This window comes from Falco biarmicus, chromosome 1 (genome assembly GCF_023638135.1).
Source record: "Falco biarmicus isolate bFalBia1 chromosome 1, bFalBia1.pri, whole genome shotgun sequence".
In the NCBI taxonomy this organism is placed as follows: domain Eukaryota; kingdom Metazoa; phylum Chordata; class Aves; order Falconiformes; family Falconidae; genus Falco; species Falco biarmicus.
Genome location: NC_079288.1, coordinates 54436428 through 54452765, shown reverse-complemented (window position 1 = coordinate 54452765; position 16338 = coordinate 54436428). Strand labels below are relative to the sequence as shown.

The 16338-nt window shown below is 41.6% G+C and overlaps 1 protein-coding gene across 2 annotated transcripts in view; it reads left to right on the top strand.

Moving 5' to 3' along the window:
* Positions 1–16338, top strand: part of UNC5C (unc-5 netrin receptor C) — a 261037-nt gene that overhangs the window by 210531 nt on the left and 34168 nt on the right. For both annotated transcript variants that reach the window (XM_056343746.1, XM_056343735.1), the window contains exons 5-7: positions 74–254; positions 2322–2489; positions 3791–3955. In XM_056343746.1, the coding sequence (XP_056199721.1) occupies positions 74–254; positions 2322–2489; positions 3791–3955 (514 nt within the window). The remainder of the gene's footprint in view (positions 1–73; positions 255–2321; positions 2490–3790; positions 3956–16338) is intronic.

The following is a 16338-nucleotide window of genomic DNA, read 5'->3' as shown; positions in this document are numbered from 1 at the left end:
CAGATACTGTGCCCACTGTGGTGTGACCCAGCGCTGACTCACTGCCTCCCCTCTGGCCCTTTGAAACCCCAAGGTGGAGTGGCTTAAGAATGAAGAGGTAATTGATCCTGTGGAAGACCGAAATTTTTACATCACCATTGATCACAACCTGATCATCAAGCAAGCCCGGCTTTCTGACACAGCCAATTACACTTGTGTCGCTAAAAACATTGTGGCCAAAAGGAAAAGCACCACGGCAACTGTCATCGTCTATGGTAAGTGATGCCTTGTCTTGTTGCATGTGGATGGACAAGCACTCAAAGCAAGAGGAGGGACAGGAAGGGGATGCAAAATGTCTGTATGCAACTTTCGCTGTGGCTGGTGTCCAGGCTGGGCCGCCTGCGCTGCCTGTTGACCTGCAGCCATATGCTGGGGCTGCAGTCAGGACTCATCACCAAAACCACTCAGAAGTACAGGTCTGATGGCTTGGCTTGTTGGTGACAGACAATGGCCATGTAAGGAAGAGCAGGCACCAACACAAACAGCTGGCTGCCTTGTTGAAGAGAAGGCAGTTGCCCCCCTTGCCATAACACCCACTGGCTGGATGCAGCAGGAGTGCCCAAGGCATTGCTTTCTACCAATGCATTTCACATTCTTAGTGATACTTTTCAGAAACAGAAGTAAAGCTGAAAGGAGGTTTGTTCTTCCAGATATTGGTAAGAGTTTCAGAGGTCAGCAGAATCTTCCATCTCTTGTATTTCTTTAAATAAGCTTATTTTTGGTGTCTACTACAAAAACATACTCTGATGTCAGGGGCAAAGTAGCAAAGCACTCTGTGACCGACATTCATAGGCACACAGCCTAGCTTAAAAGTATACATCAGGGGAATACAAACCATGAGATAACATTATCCTGTGTCTGCATCCGCAGTCCTGATAGAATATTGAGGCTGGCCATGCTTTGGCTGGCCAAATTAGATGCCCTCCTGGGGTCTCTTCCAGCCTGTGTTGCGCTGCAGCTCTGCCCCACCTTCCAAGCCTTTGACCCTGCAAAGTTATTGCCCCGGTGCATCCCAGGCAGGGGTACCCACCAGAACAAAACCTGCTCTGATGATGTGCCAGCTGAGTGTCCTGGTGTTCCTTACAATCAGCTTAATTATAGGATAGATGAGTAAGAAAAAATCCCTATGATTATCCCTAATATTCATTTCATATTCAGGGTAGCAGTTGGATTTAATTGTAAGCAGTTGCTTCCCTGAAGTTACAATGAGGGCCTTTTAGATCAGTTTTTATAGAAAACTGACTGAATTGAGTTGATTAGCAGTGTTTGTGATATAAAGGAATGGACCAAGCCAAGAGCACTGTGTTTTGTAACTGTGATGAATGCAGAGACATAAAGATGTAGGCATATTGCAACTCTTCCTCATACATATACAGTATTTTTTCAGTGGTGCAGTCAAGAGATGTGCGGGGGAGCAGCCATCTTTATGGGTTTTACTACTAGAGCTTCTTAAGAGTTCTGCCATGTCAGAAACATTTGGGTTTAGAGAATCTGAGCAGTTAGTATGTTATCCATGCCCTGGCAATGACATTATTACATAGAGCAGTGCAGCTCCTTCTTCATCCACCTGTTTATCCCAGAAACTGAGGTGGGTGAAAAAGAGAGTAGCAAAATATCTTCCCAGAGATAAACAGTCCAATAATAAAAACACATTTCATGTGAGTTCACTCTGAACAGCTTACTTATCTGTTATGGAGGTGCTGGGACTTTCATATGCACCAGCTGTGTCCACAAAGGGGTGAGTGAAGTTGTCCTGACATCTTGAAATCACATTCTGAAAAGAGAAGAAAATTATCAATTTCTAATCAAAGCATGGGGGTCTGTCAGCATGCATAGATGATGAGTATATCCAAGAATGAGCTGGAGTGCAGGTTAACTCCCTTTGGAAGCTTTCGGGGGGCAGGCTCCTGGCTGGCAGAGCTGTGGGTGCTTTCTGAACCTGCAGGGATCTTGGCCATACACAAGGCATCAGGTGCTTTGTGCTCAGTCAGGTCAGTTTTCAGCAGAAGACAGGTCATCTGCCAGCCCTGACAGTCATCAAATGGTGGTTTTCATTCATAGTCAGCATTTCTTCGACTTGTACAATGACTTCTGCTGTGCTGTACATTCAGGTACCTTGGAGATGTGGGTTTGTGTCTGTTCAGTGCTGCTTCTCATGCTCTTCCCAGCCATCACTTGTGACTGCTGTTGGAGACCGCATGACACAGAACCAGTGGCACCTTTTGGGCTGAGCAAGATGGCTTGCTTATGCAATCATAATCTCTTTCTCTCTTGCTTTTCAGTGAACGGAGGCTGGTCTACCTGGACTGAGTGGTCAGTGTGTAACAGCCGATGTGGGAGAGGCTTTCAGAAGCGTACAAGGACCTGCACCAACCCTGCCCCACTCAATGGTGGTGCCTTCTGCGAGGGCCAGAGTGTTCAGAAAATAGCTTGCACCACTCTGTGTCCAGGTTTAGTATGAACACCACATAGCCCTAGATAAATAATTTGTCTGTCACGAGTCATTTCAGGAGAACACTATTAGTTACAAAAGCTTCCTTCTCTTTAATAATAAATCCAACATTTCAGTGAATGAATATGGAATTGTATTATGTAAGGAGATAAAATAGTGAGCACATTATATCAAGCAGCAAGGGATTCAGCCCTACTTTTGCATGCAGCTTGCACTGGTGTCTCAGCCCTAGTAATTCAGGGGATTTGGGGAACATTGTGAGCTTCAAATTGTAGGAGATAAAGTTTGAAAGCTCTGGAAAAGGACTGGAATTTGAATATAGAAAGCAACTGTGATGTAAATATATTTGCAGTATCTGTTCAGTCCAGCTGCTGCAGCAAGTGAAACATCTGGGATGTGGATGTTAAATTTGAGTCACATGTTTACGTGACTTCAAATACAAAGACATTTATACTGGACAGAGATGTGTATCCATACCTTTTAAAGGTATTTAAATATGAACTTCTGAAAGATAGAAAATTGCTTCAGGCCATGCAAGGTAGTTGGCGGCTTTTCTGCCATCTGTGCTATTGCCCAGTGCTTTCCTACTGCTGCAGTCCCACTCAAACCAATGGCAGTAAGGATGTCTTCAGCTTTTGAAGCTTGGCCATCCAACTCCAGGTCTTAGTGGAGGGTGGAACTTGAAAAGCTGAAATTTCATCTCTGGTCCCTGTTCCAAGTGACAGACTTTGCTCAGGCTCTGTCACTGGAACAATGCCATCGTTTTTTCTTTGGCTGTTCAGTTTAGTGCTTTTGAAAATTGTGGGATTTTGACAGGTGCTAAACACATTCCTGATTCTGCTCATGTGAAATAGATCAGCACCCCTAGATATTTCTTTTAATAGAAAATATCTAATATTAAATATCTTCTTACTAAAGAAGAATTTCTGGCCAAGTTTAACTTCTGTGTTAAAACATGAAAAAAAAAATTAAAAAATCACAGTTTCCTGACTTGTTACTCATTTTCTTGTACACTTCAAGCACAGATAAACTGCTGACAAGTTTATAAAAAAGGGGAGGAAAGAGCAGAAATGGGGGCTGGGCAGAGAGAAAGGGGAGGGAGAGTGAATGCTTTTACAGGCCAGAAATAGAACTTTGAGAAGAGCAGACTGACTTTTTAAGAAGAGCAGACTGATGATCCTTCTGCCTTGCCAGGAATGTCCGTGGGTTGCAGGCCGGCTTGTGCCAAGGAGTGCATCACTTTCACTTGGTCTCACTTTTGTGTACCCTTTAACAATTCCTGTCCTTTCCTTGTCTCAGTGGATGGCAAGTGGACATCCTGGAGCAAGTGGTCCACCTGTGGCACGGAGTGCACCCACTGGAGAAGGAGGGAGTGCACAGCCCCGGCGCCGAAGAATGGGGGGAAGGACTGCGAGGGGCTTGTGCTGCAGTCCAAGAACTGTACTGATGGGCTCTGCATGCAGGGTAAGTGTCACTGGGACGCCTCTAGGATCTGGGATGTGTGTGGTCGCAGAAAAACCTGCAATAGCTGTGGATCAGCATCAATGACCTAAAGTCACAGAACTGTTTGTAGGATGAAGAAATTTGTTAAGAGTTCTCACCGGTCTGGACACACCAATTTTCTTCCCTGAAGATGAATGTAATGCTGTCTAAGGTTTGTGAAGCTGAGCAGTGAAGATTTAGAAAGTCTCATAACAGATCCCTCTCCCCGCAGCCCTCCCCACCAAACGGCTCTTCTCTCTAACACTGGTTCAGCATCTGTCCAGGAAGCCTTTGCAGTGACTCATAACGGCAATGGACATGAAAAGTAGAGGGTTTAGGGCAAAACCAGCATTTTCAAAGGAGTAAAATTGGCAAAGCAGATCAGCTTGTGGCTTCTTACTGTCAGGAGTGGTGGGTGCATGTGTTTCTACCCGTAATAGTTATGCCCCTTTTTGAATTTCAGGTGCCCAGTAGTAGAAAGAGGTACCATGTATCTATGCAGTGGTTATGCAGACTTCATATATAGTTATCAGCATGATGCAGCCTCCTGAAGATCAGCTCTAGCACTGCAGTCTATTCTGCCTGCACCTATTCATGGCATGGTGGTGCCTTTGTGACTAATAAGAGTGAGAAATAAAGAAAAGCAGGCTTTCCGAATGATTCAGACATATGCTGATGAACAACTAGTATTCTCTGCACCCAATCCCTTTTCAAAAATGAGATCCTTTCTGTTCTGCTGGTGCACTGAAACTTCCTTTTACATTTCATTAGCACAATAACCAAAGCCAAAATCCTCATACACCCCTCTCCTGTTCCCTCACCCTGTCTCTCTGCAGTACTTCTCTGTCAAGCTTCAGCTCTCCATTGACCAAAGAGTTGTGGCTGTAACTATCCGGTATCTGTGTTGAGATCATAAAATTCTTTGAGTTCTCTCATTAAAAAAGAGTCAGGAATTTTTGTTCTCTGAGACAGGTTACTTTTGACTGAAATAGTCACGATGACAGAGAAGTGACACTGCTAGCTAATAAATAGGTCTGTTTCTTGAATAAGTGCCATAGAGGTGGCTACTGCGCTGGCAGCAATCTCTGAGCTACCCTATGGCACAGCATGGCCATTTGTTCTGAGGTTTGCCAGATTTAGAAAAACGGCTTCTTCGGTGTGCCTTGCACAAACACTTTCATCATGTTCAAAACTATCAGTCAATGTCAGCAGCCTATAAAGCTGTAATTCCTCAAAACATTCATTTTTATGGGAAAGACAGAAAGGTGAGATTCAGAGCTCCTCTCTTTTTCTTTTCTAAAGATAGAAAACAATAAAAATCCAGCCACAACTTCCTGTATCACAAACACCTTGTTGACTTTTGTCGTGGGGAAGCTAATGTACTCTTAGCTCCAGCAGTGTGAATAAGTCATTATGGTAAATTAGGAAGAAAAGATACATTTCTCCATACAGTAGAGTTCCTCACTATCAGACTATATATTTAGACAGGTGTATGTCATCTTTGTGTACATGCATGAAGAGAGCTATTTAAGCAAAAATCTTGTGGAAAAGTAGATATAATGGTACAGCAGAATAAAAGCCCTGTAGGGATCTCATTTATCTGTTGATGGTATATTGCACTTTATTTGTGAAAGTGGATACTGAGTATAAAGCAAAGGTCTTCAGCAGGAGAGAGGGTGAAGCTGTGTTGAATCCTATTCTGCTTCATATATATCTATATAAAAAATGTTAAAGAAAAATATACAGTCACATATTGACCTACTTGGCTCCAGGGGCCGCGATAATCCTTCAGTGTTGGAATTTAATGGCAGTGTTTTAATGGTGTCTTTATACTCGTGGGGTGTCATATACCTGTAAAACTTACAGTCCTGCTCCTCGATCCATCACTGCTGAGAAGATTGATTTGCCATACTTGGTGGCAGTGTGCCTGCTGCTTGCCCTTTCTCTCTCTCTCTCTTTATTTCTGCTTCTCAGTTTATGCAAAATGAAACTGAACACTTACATTTTTGTGAGTGTGGATCTACACTCATAGCAAATCTGCCTGCTGAGCTGGGAAGAAACACAGGACTCCTTTCATTCCTAAAACATCATGGCTCTTTGCACATTATTTGAGGCTGATGGGCACTGGCCTGGAACTGACATTTCTCCTAGCCTGGTGACCCGTGGATCCACAACAGACTTTTCCAGTGCCTTCATGGCAGTGGGTCTGGCATGGCACAGGTGGCATGGAGGGAGCCACAGCCACCCTTCCTCTGTGCCCATAGACCTCTGGGAGCTGGTTGGCCTGCTGCTTACCTGCACCATAGCCAGATCCTGCTCCTAGGTGCCCTGGTGCTTCTTCCTTAGTGTCAGTCTTCAGTGAGAGCTTGAAGGTTGACTTGAGTGCCATGGCTGTAGCTGAGGTCAAAGAATTAGTAGCCAGACCCTCTTACCAGGAGTCAGTAGGCTGTTGCTTTGACAAAAACTCATTTGTAAATATACATCTCTATATATATCTGTACATAAAAGAAATCCTGGAAAATACTGGATTGAATGAGTCTAATTTACAAGCCCTTTCTCTTCCAGTCTATTATTCACTTCAGTAGCATCAGCTGGATAAATCAATAAGCTTTTTCATCAGACTGCCCCTGCTTGAGCAAAGAGCAGCAGTCTGCACCACTATCGATTTCTGTGGGGATAAAAACTGCGGAGCTTTCTCCATCCCTTGTAATTACAGTACTTCACACCCAAAGCTGTAGTTTGTGCTTACCACTAACTGTGGCATTTCTCGTGCAACTTTGCTGTCACATTTATTCAGACTAATGATCTTGCTGGTACACACATACACTCCCTTATCCGGTAGTTAGTATTTTTCTGTTAACATGAAAGGATGAACAGTCATTAAACCAGAAAGCCTGCAGAGAGACAGCAGGCTGAATTGAAGAAGAAAAGTGGCTGTAGTGAAAATTTAGGACGGTCATTGCTATTTTAAGTTTCCAAATGCATAATATTGCCTAGCAGGTCCCATTATAACAATTTCATAATTCCCATAATAGCATTAATATGATCTTCTGGAACAAAATATGCTGTAGGTGTAAGAAGAATTAGCTGGTTACCACCCACGCTAGTTGCATTATTGCCTCCATAGTTGCATTATTTCCCATTTGAAGTGTGAATATTGTGGTAAATACTTCAGTACAAGGAACAATGCTTTTAAAGGCACACACTGCATCACACAGGGGATAGCTATAAACTGAAACACTGCAATTAGCCCTCTACTCATCCCGTCTAATTACTTTGGTGGGTGTTCTGTGTGGGGACTAAGCAAGCAAAGCACTTCACTGCTGGCTCAAACTTCAGCACAAGTAGTTCCCTTCACTAGATCACAAATACGTTTAAAGCAACATGCAAGGGGAAGTGTTTTGCTGGGCCAAGTCTGGAATGGCTGCAAGATCATGTGTGTCGTACCAAACAGGTGCTAAAAGTCCCTGGTGGGCCAAATTCTGCTTTGCATTATGTGTTAAATGCTGCTGGTAATCAGGAAGAGTTGGACAATTTATGAAGAGAATTAGCTGTGTTGCATGGCTATGTTGAAGGCTTGTTAGATGAGTTGTGACATGCAGCTGTCATGCTCCGAGCACGTTACCTGTGTCAATTCTGTTGATGATCTGAAGTGACAGTGTTCAGATCTGAATTGTCCCTGTCCTGAATAAATAAGTACAGAAATTCTGTAAGCATGAGTTTGGTGCCTATGCATGCTGGTAAAGCTGTTGGTCTTTTTTGAAATCATGCCTGTGATGTGCAGGGTTGGCCCTAGCACGGTCAGAGGGAGACAACCAGTGCCCCTTCTTCAGCTCACTGTTGGCTTTAGTATACCACTGTGGCTTTTCATAAAAGACTGGCTAAATTGTGCTTTCAATTTTTTTTTTTTTTCCAAAACACAGGGCCAGCTATCTTGCAGCAGCAAATACTGAAGCACATGTTGTCACTTGAGGACTATGGATTATACAGTTACATAAATAGTACTGTTTCTCTGTGTAGTAAAAACTATTTACTTTATACAGTCTCACAACATGGAATACAAATCCATCACTGAACAGGGCCAAAAGGAAAATTCCACTTGTGGATCGTTGCGAAGTGTCATCAGACCCAGTGTGGGCTTCTCCTTTGTTGCTCTGGATTTAAATAAACAAGCATAGAAAGGCTGAGGTGTGCTACTATCACTCTAGGAAGAAAAGATTCAAAACATCTTCACCCATCATTACAGACAACACTGTGGACTAACTCTTGGGTCACTTTGGTTCTCTTCCCTGCATGCAGCTTAACTACTTGGAATTTCAAATAGCAGACACGCTGCTTGAGAAAAAGGTACCTGTACCATGGTGAAGATGTTATTATCAGACTAGTAATTCCATTCCTTGGTGAAAAAAAAAGCTGCCTTCTTGTCAAGAGTGAATTGATATGAGATGATGATGGCAAATCTATATTTACTGAAGACTTTGAAATCCTCATCTGAAAGGCAATATGAAGTTCATAGGTTCCCTCTTACAATGATAGTGACTAAGATAAGTGAAAAAGATGTAGTTTGTCATGCTTGTGCACAAAATGGCTAACTGCTGCCCTTTTCCAGTCTTGTGCCTGTTTATACACAGATCTCAAGTAGAAAGCAAGGTTAACCTGATACTAACATCTCTTTCTTACTGAAACATGTATGTTCTGCACATGCCCTGCTTGTTTGATGTAACATGCCAGAATCTCTGATGGAATGAGCAATCATTTCCCTTTTTGGCTTGTTTTGAAAGCAGGCATTCAGGGAAGCATTACAGGGCAGAGCAGTTTGATGAGGACCTCTGGTCCTCCAGAGCAGATTAATGTGCAAAGAGCAGGGGAATGTTTCCCAGACTCCAGGAGGTAAGCAAAGCTCTCTCAAGGGAGACTGCAACAGAAGCCTGTGTGTGCAGAGGAATGAAATAAAACCTTTCATTAAGAGCATGTAGGTCAAGGGAGAACTTCTAATACATTCAGTCTGTCAGCATAATGATATAGCCACCTGGCTTCTTTTGCCGAGTCCTTACAGAGTGGGTTTCATTCATCTGAAGAACACATCTCATCTGTTCCTAGAGGAAGTTTTCTGTAATATTGTTATTTGATATGAGTAAAGAGATGTGTTATTCTGTTTTCAACCCAACTACTATGTAATGGTGTAGCAGCCAAGGGAGTTTGTGTGCACACCTCAGAGTTACGACTCATCTTTATTTTCATTGTAGTGACACGAGAAATCCCCAGCTGAGAAGCATCCACGCTCTGGTGGGCCCTCTGCAACTGAGAGCTCTTACCTAGAAAGCCTACTACTCAAAGCAGATAAAAGCACTGAGAGAAAATAGAAGTGCAGAGCCACAAGCTGAACCCAGGACGGTGAAATCACTGTGTCTTACCCCAGTCAGTTCAGAAAGAGCCACCTCCACATTAATTTTAATGAGGGGCAATTGCTCTAAGATCTCTAGGCTATTTTAAAAAATCTCAACTACTTGAAAAATAGTATAGCCTTGCAAAGAGGAGAAAAAACCCAACCTTGTCTATCTACAGTTTTCATTCTTCTTAATTCCCTTGGGTTTTTCTTATTCTTCCCTTATTCCTTTGCACGTTAAAAACCCCAAAAACTTACTCAGATTTCAGAAAGAAAACCGCAAAGCTTACAATAAAGTCTAACTGATACATTAACATCATTTTAGGAAAAGAAAGCCAAAACCCTTACAGTGACAATAATGACTGTTTATATTTTCCTTTCCATGTACAAAAGTGGCATATTTAATGATTTTTGCTTTCCTGAAAGGGTATGAGGCAGAGCAAGGTTACATGAGCAGCCCAAGGCTCATCAGGGAGTCATGACAGATCAGGAGTAAAACTCAGCACTCTCTATTTCTAAATCTGTGTTCTACGTAAAGCACTAACAAAAACATTGGCAGCATCCTGAAATGAAAACTCACGTTGGGAAAGGAAGTTTCTATAGATTGGGAAATGAACATTGAGCTGATCAGCTGATTCTGAAGCCTGGGATTTTTGAGGTTATGAGCTGGGGGAATACAAATTACCTTACCTGTGATCTTACAGACCTGCCAAAGATTTTAATACCTGTTACTGAACATCGATGTGGTTAACTCATATTTTCCATGAGCCTTTTTTTCCAGCATTCCTGACGGTTTTTACCTCCTCTTCTAGATACTCTTCCAACTGTCCCTTCCTTCATCTAGCTGTTTGCCATGTGTCTTCTCTTCAGTGCTGCCCCATGTCCTCCTTTCAGCCCTCGCTATAACCCGTTTTCTCTTGTCCTGCTACAACTGCAAAACAAAGCAAACCTGAGAAAGTCTATTTAACGTTCAGTGATTGCAAGGGAGGAATTTGCAAATACATAATCTAGCAAATTGAAATGCTAGATGTGTTTACTTTTGCTGTCAAACATGCATAGCAAAACCAATGTGAAGGTTCTGTGCTTCTAAGATACTAAAGACTGACATAAGATTTAGCCGAAAGGTCAAAGTCCTTAAACTGTAAAAGACTGCATAATGTCAAAATTGCCTATTCTAATCCACATCAAATTTTAGCAACAAGTTATCCTACTCTTCCATCTTACCCCACCCCCATATAGATGACATGCATGTTTAAACTCAGGCAAGACCTTTCTAGCAATGTTAACAAAATGTCAGGATCTAATTTAAAATGAAAACATAGTTGCAATCTTAATTATAGAATATCTTAAACTCCTGTTCAAGGACTGAACGAGAGACTCCCTGTTTAACCTACCTGCTCAGGAAAGATCTGAGATAATGCCCAAGTAAATAATCAGTCACAAAACCTCAAGCTCCCTGTTTATTAGCTCACCCTGAACATGTCAATAATTAATCCTTTAGAACGAAAATAAATTACTGTACATTATCTCTGGGATGCTTGATATCATATCTGACCTTCAGCATCATTATTGCAGACATGAAGGTCTTTCTTTAGAATAGCAAATATAGGAAGAAGCTGGGTACATTCTCTCTGAGAGTTTTTTCCAGCTCTAGGGACTTTGTTGTTTTTTGTTTTTTGTTTTTTTTTTCTAAATTTAACCACTACAAATAAGGTATAAGATATCACATCCTCTTGTTTATGTGCTAGAGTTCCTGGGAAGTAACATGGGAGAGAAACAATTAACAGCAATTACAATTCAAAGGTTATTGTTAATATTTCTCCTGGGGTAAACCTGCATTAGCAGTGTTAAGTGAACGTGAAACCTTCACACTAAACAGAATATGGGATTTACTCTGCAGATGCTCTTGTACTCTGCCCCCTTGTAGAAAAGGAGGTACTGAAAGCTTGTGGAGTTGCAGTCTCTGGACAGTGGGACCTACGTGGAACAGTTTAAAACTTCTGAATGTCAAATTAAATCTCCTAAATTCCATCTACTAACATGAGACTGTGAACTGCATGTCAATCATAGGGACTAGATGAAAACGCAAAGCATTGCAATGCACCTGAATTAACATTTTGAAAGCCATTGAAAGTCTTTTTTGAAAGTGTCTTTTGAAAGCTTTGAGCCTTTGCCCACTGGACTGATCATCTAGACTTTCCTTTAAAAATAATGAAGAAACTCAGCAAGTTGGTGATAGCTGTAGGGTTGCTGAGAGCTACTGGTAAGATGGAAACGGGACTAGTAATGTGAGGTCACTGCTACAGTCATGGCACTGCAAACACTGCAGGGGCATGTGCCTTTTTTCTTCTTTGTCTCAAAAAAGTCTCTTTATAATGGAAATCAGTATTTAGAGCTGCTGGATGTCTTCCCAGGAGGACAGAGGTTTACAAAATCTGAAATTGAATTGGGCTGACTTTAACTTGAGAATGGCATTTCACAGTAAAAGGGAGAGAAGCTTAATTTCTAGAACCTGGGATCTGGAAACAGCAATATATATATATATATATATATATATATATTTTTTTTTTTACCCTGGTGAGATCCATTGAATTCAAGAATCAACAAAACCAAACCAAATAATAGGGTTCTTAACCCATTTTTATTCAGACTTTTCAGTGTAATTTCTGAGACTAAAACCAATATAGGAAATTTCAGTAAAACCCAAAGATTTTAAATAAAATTCTGAACCATTGGATCTAGGAAAATCAGGAAGATAACAGAATTAATGTTGAAAGAAGAGCTCATAATGGAAATTAAGAACAGAAGCAATTGGGTGCATGTTCTTGGGGACTGGTATAGAAAAAATTACTAGTTTACTGGCTTTGAGTTACTAAATACTGGAACTAATCTGATGTGTATGTATCACAAAGAAACAAGGGGTTGTTTCGGTAAACTCTCATCTCAATGTATGCATCACATACCTACTTTAAATCATCTAAGAACTGCTTTCTTCAAATTTTATCATCTACATTTGAGAATTAGTCTCTGTTCATCTGTCCATCATAGCTCTGTGGTTCAGAGCCTGTTGCCAGCAAGGGCTTGTTCCTACTTCAATGTCTCTACACTGGATAAAGCCATCAAAGTAGAGAAAGAAAGGCAGCAGTTGAATGCATGCCGCCTTCTTTTCTTATAGACAATTTAAGGGCATAGACTTCGGAGCCAAAAGGGGTAAAAGGGGAAAAGGCTGTTGTATTATGCTCAGCCTGTTGAGTCCATTGCAACAGGATGTTATTGAGATGTCATGTGGCTAGGCTTCCAAAAGGACCACATAATTACGTGACCTTCACTCCTTTTGAAACTACTACATAGAGGGTAAAGTGAAGAGCGTTTATAGATTAGAAACAACTGGTGCCAGATTAAAACATGAAGCATTAAAGAAACAAGCAGTTATGGTATGCTTTATGCCATCTTCACTTTATGAAATCAAAGTGTATGTCTCCAGCTCTCACAAAATATGTATCATTAACCTCAGCAGCTAATGGTATAAAGCAATTTCTTTGCAGGTTAATGGCAAATATTTTTGTAAATATGACCCAAACTGCATAAGCCCTAGTAAATAAGTGCCCAGAAAGACCACTTTCAGCTACTCCACCATCTCACCTAGTTGTTGGGAAGAGGGAAAGTAGCTGGGGAAAACACAAATAGAAAACTGGGAATTTTTCTCTTATACGAGCATTTTATTTTCTGCAAGCAACAGAGTAAATATTTTCATCATCTGATCAATTCACTCTAAAATTGATATCCATTAATACAAATTCATCATGGCTGAAAAGCTAGCAAAATCTATTAAAGGCCAAAAAGGGGAGCCATTTACAAAGTTCCCTCTTCATGAAGCTGGGATCTAGTGTTTTATACCACAGGGATAAAAGTTGTCTTTAAAATATACCAGTTTGCAGGCCAAGACAGTATATTTCCAGGGCTTTCCAGGTAAATCAAACACAGGAGATCAGGATGCCCATGGTCATGATACTGAATTCCCAGTCTGAGCACTATGGGTGTATATATATATATATATTTATATATATATATATATGGCCATGAATATGCTGAGGGCTAAATTCTTCCCCAGCAGAAAAAGAGAGAGCTTAGAAAAGTTGTTTTGATGACTATCTGGTGACAGACTATTTAAATTTCAGTGTCAAGGGACTCGGTGCCATAATCTCTGCACAATTATCTGAGATTCTTCATTCCCAAATGCTTCATTTTTTTTCAACTTGGCAGAATGTTTATCTACTCCTCCCAAGGAAAATTGTAGCAGATTAATTCATGCTGTAAAGAGGGTCAGCCTGCTTATTTGTCAAAGCTAACTCCCTCAGGCAGATGATCCCACACATGCAGATATGCTGAAGGCCATTCAGCCACAGGGACCCACTGTCATGTCTCCTGTGGCCTCTGGCACAAATGTGTTTCCAGAAGGTCAGAGCAAGACATGTGGGACCAGAACGCTCATTCTATACTTCCAATGTTTGGGGATCATCTGCCTTCACAAACTGCACCAAACTAATTAAATGAGCTTCAAAATCTATTTAGTTAAATGGTCACAATTTCCCAAATCAGTGCAAGTGTGACTGATGCTGAAATTGAGTTAAACTAAATGGATAAAAAGCTTGCTGAAGTCTTTTCTATGTACCAGCATTGGACTGGTTTATCTTTCCAGTACATATTCACTCTCCTCCACTTTTCCCAGTGTGTTACATCATTATAAAGCTGCTTAAATTGCTTTTCACATGCTTTGTAGAAAGAGAATAGGCAATGCCTACGTAATGCACCTTTATAATGATACATCTGCATTTGTACAAAGGATCTGTGCTAGTGTAATTACTTCAGTTAAAAGAAGCCCACCTTTAACACTTAGTAGAAGCACTTCCACAAGGACGAAAAATGTATTTACAAGCCTAAATTGTAATATAAAGTAGAATGCATAGAGAAACATCAACTTAATTTAAGACTTTCTAATGAATGTGTTTACCATGCAATTACAGTGGCACAAGTTCTGTGCATTATCCCAAGTCTCCCACCAATTCTCCAGATACGACATAGGGTGAGATACTTGTAAAATTAGGCAAACAAATAACCACTTTTGGTAAGCCTCTGAGAACTGCAAACAGGAGGGACTATGCGAGTGTAAAGTATGATTATTACTGTTTTATTCATCCAGCATTAAGTTACACAACAAAACATCAAAAGCCCCTTTGAAAATGTACATTTCTCAACAAACTGTAGGAATAAACTTAAATTACTTTTCTCAAAGCAAGTAGCTCACTGTGAAACCAGCTGTTCTGAGTGTGAGTCAGCAGCCTCAGCAACCTTTCTAGTCAAACACACCAGCACCTTTCTATACTCACCCTCGTTAAAATTTGTGATGATCCTCGTAAAGTCCCTCAGGTACTCGCCAAGCAGTGCTGTTGATACAAGGAGGAAAAAAAATAATTAGAATACAACAACCACAAGAAAAAGATTTCTTTTCACTGCAGTTGCTTTTGAAGAGAGGAGGCAAGTCATTCTTCATTATTTCAGTTACTAATCCCAGCAGGTTTGCATCATTATCTGATGAAAATGTCCTTTCTTTTTGTCTGAAGGCATAGTCAGAGGGACCAGTGTGAAAGCCAACTTTCTAAAGCAATACCTGTGCTCTTGTGCTGGGAGCATGGCAATAACCCTACCTCCTGCCCAGTCACCCCCAACAGCACATGGCTGCAGGCCTTCCCCTTGCCACTGCAATGCCCACTCCCTTTTGGAAGACTACTTTCATGACAGAAGAGTGTTCAAAGGTAGCTTTATTCTAAAAAGTCCTGCCCAAATGACAGAAGGCATCTGTAGTTGTGGTGTTAGAGTGATCTATGACAAATGTGTTTAATTGGCAAATGGAGCTGGTGTTCGACCAGCAATCAGCTGGGGTTGCCTGCTTGGCTGGGATGCTGGAAGTCAACTCAAGTTAAGGTCTCTACTAGCTTCAGCCAGGGGAGCCTGCTCATATACTGTGAACAAACAGGGTTGTGTAAGCAGCACAGCCTAGCTTGTGTAGTGCCAGCAAGCACCTCAGCAAGGACTTCACATCCAGCACTGGTGGCCACCTATCCATCTACAGCCAGGTTGGTCAGCTGTGACTCTTACCCCTCAGCAAAAAATTGGCATGTCCATGACTCAAACACATGACATCTCACTCAGCAGCCCTCAACCCTTCCACCTCACCCATGTCTTCCCTCTATGCAAAACGCCCATGTTGTTCAAACTGAAAGCGTATCCTCGCAGACACTTGTGCAAGCCAGGCTGTTTGCGTGGAAGCAGTCGGCTGGGGTTGGGTGCTTGGTTCGGTTTGCAACACACAAAGGACAATAAAATCAAGCTGACTTTACTAAGCACGTTGGTTTGCGAGGCTAATGGAAGCAGAAAGCAGTATCCTCACCTCTTCCTCCTGTTTTAATAGATGTGCCTTTGAACACATATAGAAAACATTTCTGCTGAAGAAATTTGTGTCACTTATGTAGCTGCAAGGATGTTCTCCATAGTTATCAGTAAGAGAATCTATGCAAACTTGTAAGATTCAAGTGTTTGTGACAAACAGGGTCTATGAAAAGGTTGCAATTAGGTAAATTTCTTTTAGAGTATTTGAGGATCACGCTTGTTTATTTTGGTGGAAAGACTTGAATCTGGATTTCCATTTTCCCGTGAGGAAAGAACGCTTTCAATAACATCACAGCTAATCCAGGCAGTGCCCTCCTTTGTGCCCGTCGAGTGGCAGCTGCTAAATCACTTCAGATGTGGCAGGGACGATGCACAACCCTGAATGCAAAACTTGCCGGCTGAAATGCACTGTAAGGAGAGAGGAACAGCCTTTCTGGCTCTGCACGGGTGAGATTGAGCTCTGTGGGTGACGCAGAGCCAGGGGACGTGTGCTGCCCTGTGCCATCTTCCCCAGGAACATACAGGGGTACAC